Here is a 7,388-nt window from a genome sequence, read left to right as displayed (position 1 = left end):
CTAGACACAAAAACAGATTAATTCCGGTGTGGCAAGAGCAATGACAGAGGTCTGCACAGTCTGCCTTGTGAGCAATGAGAAAGTCGCCCTCCAAGAACCAAGACTGGCATGCCCCGGTAAGAGGAAAAGGGCAGGCTATATACTGTCTTCCTCCTGACGCCAGACCTTCCTAGCGGCCACGGGCTTCTTACATCCCCTGGGACCATCTTCTCCACGTGGAACTCGTCACTGGTGCCCACGTGGGCGTGCACCGGCACAGGATGCTCCATCTGTGGGGATTAGAACCCTGCAGCGAGAGGAGCAGAGAGAGGGCCCTCACAGAACAATGGGACAGCCCTTCCGCATTAGACTCTTAACCTTTTGGCTCGAGGAGGCGGACACCGCGCCCGCGTGCGAAGAAATGACTATTTCGCTTACACAACGCCCACCCGACGCCACAAACCCGGCCAAGCCGCGCCGCGTCAGCGCGCACGCGCAACAGAGAGCCGCCGCCACGCAGGCGCACAGCGGCCCAACGCCGGGAAACCAGGGAAAGGCCCCGCGGGAGGGCGCGCGCTTCCGGTGAGCGGGCGCGGGGAGGGCGCGCGCGCCATGGAACAGCGGTTAGCCGAGTTTCGGGCGGCCAGAAAACGGGCCGGCTTGGCAGCCCAACCGAGCACTTCGACCCAGAGCGCACAGACCCCGGGAGAGAAGGCGGAAGCAGCTGCGACTCTAAGGGCAGCCCCAAGCTGGCTAAAGCGGTTCCTGGTTTGGAAACCGAGGCCTACTACTGCCCAGGCCCAGGCCAGCCTCGCTCAGGTGAGAGGAGGGAGGCCTCGCCCCCGGGACCTAGCCACGCTGGCGGCTCCCTGGAAATTCCGGCTGAGGCCCGGCCCACCACGTGGTGGCCTGCCGGCTCCGCCCCGACCAAGGAAAGGCCACGCCCACCACGTGACGGCGCGCCGGGCACGCCCCCTCCGCCCGTTACCGGTGCGGCCTTAGCTGTCGGGGGCGGGGCTGCTGGCGCTGGGCAGCTCCGAGGCTGGCACTAGCGTTTCCTTCCGCACGTGTCCGCACTGCTACGTGGCTCGGACATTTCCTTTCCAGCCCGCGCTCCGCGCAGCTCCTGATTCCAGAAGGGAAGCGAGGGTCTAGGGTCCTGGAAGAAAGCACCCCTGCCCTTGGATTTGTTCACAGCGTGTTGAGTTATCACTGTGACACCCTGTGGCTTTGGGAAACCCCTCCACAACCACGTTGAACCATAGCCCTCTGCTAATGGAGGGTAAGAGGTCTAATTGGATACTGACCAAAAGTGGCAGTAATTAAGGATTCATTTGATTAGCACCTGGGGCACATGTAGCCAGTAGCCCAGATAGCCTGTGCTTTGGAAATGGATTTGAATACAAAATTTGCAGAAGTGTAACTGCCCGTGCTGGCAGGAGCTTATTCGATTTGAATGTTAAAGGCATAAAAAGAAAAAAAATTGGATTAGTGTGATAGCCTTTTCACCCTTTAATTATTTTGGTAAGCTCTTATTTTGCAGGCGAATTTAATTCACATCTCTTTGTGTCTTAGTTTTCACTTACAAGTAAAATGGCAAGGTGACTTGCATGTGAAATTGGAGTGTCTATGTGGAAATACATGACAAAACATACCAAGGGATAATTGATGCTTCGCAACTATCTATGACAAGGCCTTTGTTCCTTATATATGTAATAAGAGGCAAAAAATTCCGTTTAAAAATTAAAATGTACTGGAGAAGTGTTCCTGCTTACCTTAAAATTGTTTCCCTTAAGTTCATCTATTATCACACAACATTTGATTTGAGGGGCTTTTTTTTTAATTGAGGAGAACTTATTGTTACTTTATTTTAATTCCATATTGCCTATAATATGCAGGGTTCCAACTGACTTGCAGAAGGAGGTAAAGAGAGCGTAGCAGGATTCAAACAACCTATTTCCTCACGTGCGGTTTGTCTCAATTGTCTTTGGATAATTTTACTGTTGACTAGAACTTTCTGAGAACAATTGCTTAAGATTTTAGAATCCATTTCCCTTACCCTTTTTCCCCCTGCAGTTAAAAAACAATATCTAACCCACACAATGAACTTTTGAATGTATGTGTGATTTCCAAAGGAATATGAGATCATTGAGTTGGACCCAGAGAAACTGAACTCAGAAAAAGCTTTCATTACTGAAAACCCAAAAGCTGATGGCCTGACAAAAAGATGAGAGGAAATACGGGACCTGCAGTTGGTTCTTATTAATAGCTCTGTTTTTCATTAGCGACTCTGCCTTAAGCTCATTTTCATTGACTGTTATCATTCCTGGGTTTGCTCTGGTGTGAAAATTCTCTTTAAAATTTTTTTTCCTGATTTACAATCCGTCTCTACCTAATAATTTTTTTCTACCTAATAATTTTGATGGCACACTGTGGCCCGTCAGAGATTTCTTTAGCCTTCTATTTATAATTGCTGCTTTCCAGTAGTCATTGATAAGGAAGTATCTACATCCTCACACCCCCTACCCCAAATTTTGTAGTTCCCCAGAACAAAATACTTAATTCTGTGACGAGCTCCTGCTTCACCAGGGCAAAAATGCCTGTAACTTCTTTTAATCCTACAGAAGCCACCTGCCTCTGTCTCCAGCCATGTCCCACTCAAGCCCCCAGTGCACATCACCTGCAGCTCCTTACCTCCAAGCCTTGGCACCAGCTGGCCTACTGCTCAAATGCTCTCATCCTTTGGAGTCACAGTCTTGCATCACCCCCCAAAGTCTAGGAGTCATCTTTAATTTCTCCCTTCCCCTCACCATCATTCATTCATTCAGCAAAATTTGGTCATGTGCCCACTATGTTCCAGCTTCTGTCCTAAATCCTGGAAGACAGTGTGATTAAGACAGAACAAGTCCTGCTCTTGCAGAACTTGCATTTGAGCCTGGGATGGCAGGCGAAGGAGGACAATAAACAGAACAACGAGATGATAAATGCTATGAAAGGAAAAATGAAACCAGAGGACTGTGATAGTGAATAAGGCTGAGGGGAACAGAGTGCTATTTTAAGTTGGGTGAGCAGGGAGAGTCTCACTAAGGAGGTGACATTTAACAAGAAGGAGCCACTCGTATAGAAACCTAGGGAGAAGGCCACATGTCACATGTGATGACATTTTTGCTGAGGTTTGTGGAAGAGAGAGGCAATGAGGTGTTGTAAGGGAAAGGGGGCGTTCCTCCCAGAGGGAACTGCAAGTACAAGGGCCCTGAGGTAGGAAGCAGCTCGGTATTTGAGCAGTATAAATGCCTTCCCTGAACTATGCCTAGTGTGATGTCACGACCACAGACACTCTCCACGCAGCTTTTACAGCAGAAGGTGAACTGTGCTAGGACAAATTCCAAATGAGGCAGAGGAATTTCTGTATCTCTCTTCTCCCTTGTATGTTCCCTTTGCCAGTTTTCTTACCCCTACCCCCGCCAACCTTCTCCCTCTAGGGCTCTAATCCTTCCCCTGCCACCTCCCATAAAGGCCCCTAATTAATAAGGGCTTTGGAGGGAGACTGTCTTAGGATCCTAGACTGACCTCATCACTAGCTGTGTGACTACAGAAAGTGCTTAACTTTTCAGTGTTTCCTTATCGTAAATTGGGAATAATAATGCCTGCCTCCTGAATTATAGGAGATCGTACATTTTGAAGACATTTAATAAATGGTGGCATATAAGCATTATTCTTTTTATACTCCCTGAATAATAAATTCAATTTATTTCAAATTTTAATTCATATACATTCAAATGTATTCTGTATCTGTCAATCCGTCGTTTCCTTCTGACTTCTGTCACTACCCTAGTCAATGCCGGGCCCTCTAGTTGGGCCTCTGCTGGCTACTAACAATCTTCCTGTTTCTGCCCTGGCTTCCTTGCAGCGCATTCCTTACGTGGCAGTCAGGTTAGTCTCAAATGTAAGCTGGGTTGTGTTGGTTCCCTGCTAAGACCTTTAGCAGTTTCCTGTTTCCAGAATCCTTACTGTGGCCCACCTGGCTCCTGCCCTCCTGCCAGCTCCATCATCTCACTGTTCTCCCCTTGCCTAGGCCACTGTGGTCACACTGTCCTGTCATTCCTAGACAAGCCAAACCTTTCCTGCCCCGATGCAGTCTTCTTCTTGGACAAGAAGTATTGTGCACACTGCTCAGATCTGAAAGGGATGTCTCTTTACTTAATAAATGTCAGGAATGGAGGGTGTGTTTGATGATATGAGGGCCTCTCTAGTCAGATATTCCCATCTAACTGAAAAGATAATTACAATGTTGATGCTAAAAAAGAAGGTTCTAACAAAATAGAATTTCTGAAGCACCATAAAACAGATAACCAGTATTTTTTATTGAGATCGATATTTATGGTCCCCTTTTAAATTTTTATGTGAAGAAGAATATGGGATGTAATTGAAGAAATGAACTTAAAGTTCTGCTACGCATTGAGAATCCATGGGTGGGATGCTGCGTTTAGCTCTGGGCACACCAACATATATAATGGCATTCCATGGCCTCGTGGTACTTATGAACAGTCAAGCAACACGTGTGACCTGTACCAACAGAGAGACACTTCAGTGCTCCCGGAGGCAGAGGGGGCCCCCTCCTGGACAGCTGAGGGGTTCAGGGCAAACTTGGTTCACGAATGTTGCTCGCCTGGAAGGCAGGCAAGGAGTTGAGGAATGGCGGGGAGGTGGAGGCAGTTCTAGGCCTCAGCTGAGGACTGAATTGGGTAATAAGATCAGTTGAGCTGAAGAGGAAGGATCATTTGTGGAGCAATAGATTGTGGATTGTGTTGTACAGGGAATTTCGTAGACCATTGTGACCCATTAGTGGATGGTGAAGTCAATATAGAGCATCTTGTCCCCCATTAAATTTTTTAAAAAAATAAAATAGGAAATATGAGAGCTGCTCAGGGAGGGTGACTGTGGACCTATGAAACTTTCTGTTGTATGTGTGTATGCTGGGTCACAGTATAAAATGCATTTCTTGTAGTTCTTGCTCAGAAAAGTTTGGAAAATAGTGGACTGGAGACAAAGCTTCTTAGAGCTACCTAAATATCTGTGTCTGCCATCAGCATCCAGCACAGGGGCCTGTGTGCTGGCATGTCTATGTGTTGAATAAATGGAGGGCCTTGGATTCCAGCCCAAGGAGTTTGGATTTTAACCTGTAGGCAATGGAAGTTTGTTGAGGGTTTGTGGGCAGGAGTGTAGTGGGTGTTTTAAGAAATTAATTTAGCAGTTGTAGGTTGGATGGTTTGGGAGGGAAAAGACAGGAGGCAGGGAGTCTCGTTAGGAGACACTGGAGGGGCCTTGGGCTGAGTGACGAGGACCTGTGTAGGAAGGTGACAGGGGATGGGAAGGTAAGAGGGCCAGTAATGGCTGTAACAGGGATTTTTTTAGTATGTGAAGAGGATTTTTGTTTCTTGTTTCTGGTATAGTCTCCATTTTAGAATCATGTCATTCATAATATTTTAGCTCATCTAATCAAGTCAACAAACGTATGTTGACTCTGACTGTTTGTGAAGCATCTGTCATGGCTGTTGCATCATCAGGTATTGAGAGGTTTCTGTATGGGGCGCAGATTAGCTCCTGTTAGCAGCAGACTAATATGAAGAAATGACTCCCATGAATAGGAATCTGTCTGAATGCTGCAAGCCTTTTATTGGGTCACATCTCACTAAGTGCTGATCAGTTTTGATTCTGCTGAAGCAGGGCACATAAGCTCTTTGGAGATTATTGTTTTAGAGAGTAGGGCAACAAAATGGAAATCAATGAGCCGGCAGCCTTCTTAGAGCAATGAGAACTGCCTTTTCAGATTAGTTTTGATCTTTCAACTCCATTACCCTTTATGCTTACTTTTGTTTGCTTGTGTCTCCTAGGAAGTGGCTCAGCCTGGGAGCAGCACATCACAGCCACCACGAAATAGAGTCGTTCCTCCGCCGTCATGCTGGGACCAGTCCTTCCTGACCAATATCACCTTCTTGAAGGTTCTTCTCTGGTTGGTCCTACTAGGACTGTTTGTGGAACTGGAATTTGGCCTGGCTTATTTTGTCCTGTCCTTGTTCTACTGGATGTATGTTGGGACACGAGGCCCTGAAGAGAAGAAGGAGGGAGAGAAGAGCGCCTACTCTGTGTTCAACCCCGGCTGTGAAGCCATCCAGGGCACCCTGACTGCAGAGCAGTTGGAGCACGAGTTACACTTAAGACCCCTGGAGGGGAGATAGGACGTAGCTCCACTGTCCTTCAGCTAACCTCGGGCACGGTCCTCCTAGATTTGATTTCAAGTGCATAGGACAAAGGATGACGTAGGGGTTAGCTCTGTGACTGCACAGTTCTTCTACGTTCTTTTCCTGATCCGCTGCTGCAGTTTTATCTTTGAACTTCTCTTTGGTTTCAGTGAAATTCTCTAAAAGACACTCACTGTGGATCTGATGCAATTTATATAAATTACATACTCAAGAAAGGAGACCTGTTTGTCTTATTTCTCATCTGTTTGAGAGAGATGATTTTGGAGCACTAGAAAGGCATTGGGGAGAGTGTCTGTTTAAAACATCCCGCTGTTTGAAGTGTAACGGTTAGGTACCTCAGGGCTGTACAGTAAAAGTAAATGTTCTCTTTAAGTCTTTTAATATTTATAGCACTTTTTTTTTCCTGAAAATTTAAAGTCACGAGTTCTGGGGGCTTTTGTTTTGCTTCCTGCTTTAATTCTTGCTTTTTCTGTCACTACTAGTATTGAAAAATAAAATATCTCTAAAACATCTTCTTTCCAGAAACAGGTCCCCACTCATTGCCCTCGGCATCTCCCACTCACCTATTATTCTGCCCCCACTCAGTCAAGGAAGATAAGAAGAGACAAAGGCCTAGTGACAGGTGTGGGGAGAGATCTCACAACAGTGTTGCAGATTTGATAAGTGGTGATTAATGATGAATTTAACAAGAAGAATTCTTGAGTGTATACAAAGGGCTGGAAATAGAACTCCAGACTTACTGGCTGCTTGGCTTGTTTCTTATTTTCTAAGGGCTTTAGAGTAAGCAGTCCCTTCACCCGTGGGCCTCTGATTATGTAAATCATGATAATCAGGCATGATTTTAGCATGTTCCTTCCTCTTCCAGGACAACGTTAGAGTTTAGGTGCATTAAAATTGGGCAAACCCCCACTGGACTGGGGATGTTCTCATTACTTCCATTTTGTGGCTGACTAACCCCATTGAGTTTCAGCCCTTGTTGAGAATTCTCCTGATAGGAGTTGTTCTGCTTTCCAGTGCTTTGGTCAGAAGGAGCTCGGCTCTCCCTTCTAGCCCAGAGTCTTCTGTGACTTCTGTATGAACTGCACATGTAGAAAGCAGGGAAAACATCACTCTGTGGAAATTATAGGTTCCAAAACAAAAGAAAAA

General features: G+C 46.4%; 1 protein-coding gene across 1 annotated transcript; it reads left to right on the top strand.

Annotated features, from left to right (window-relative positions):
* The first annotated feature begins 487 nt into the window (after positions 1–487).
* SAYSD1 (SAYSVFN motif domain containing 1) lies at positions 488–6,460 on the top strand. The gene is made up of 2 exons (XM_045542104.1): positions 488–798; positions 5,874–6,460. The coding sequence occupies exons 1-2, from the start codon at positions 592–594 to the stop codon at positions 6,216–6,218; spliced, it is 552 nt and encodes a 183-aa protein (XP_045398060.1). The 5' UTR covers positions 488–591; the 3' UTR covers positions 6,219–6,460.
* Positions 6,461–7,388: the final 928 nt, after the last annotated feature.

This window comes from Lemur catta, chromosome 2 (assembly GCF_020740605.2).
Source record: "Lemur catta isolate mLemCat1 chromosome 2, mLemCat1.pri, whole genome shotgun sequence".
Lineage (NCBI taxonomy): Eukaryota > Metazoa > Chordata > Mammalia > Primates > Lemuridae > Lemur > Lemur catta.
This window is presented reverse-complemented; position numbering and strand designations above follow the sequence as displayed.

Bases quoted from the DNA above. Each gene is read 5' to 3' on its own strand.
- SAYSD1 (XM_045542104.1), top strand. From the start codon at position 592: ATGGAACAGCGGTTAGCCGAGTTTCGGGCGGCCAGAAAACGGGCCGGC. The intron at 799-5,873 runs GTGAGAGGAGGG...TGTGTCTCCTAG, and splicing joins CCCAGGCCAGCCTCGCTCAG to GAAGTGGCTCAGCCTGGGAG.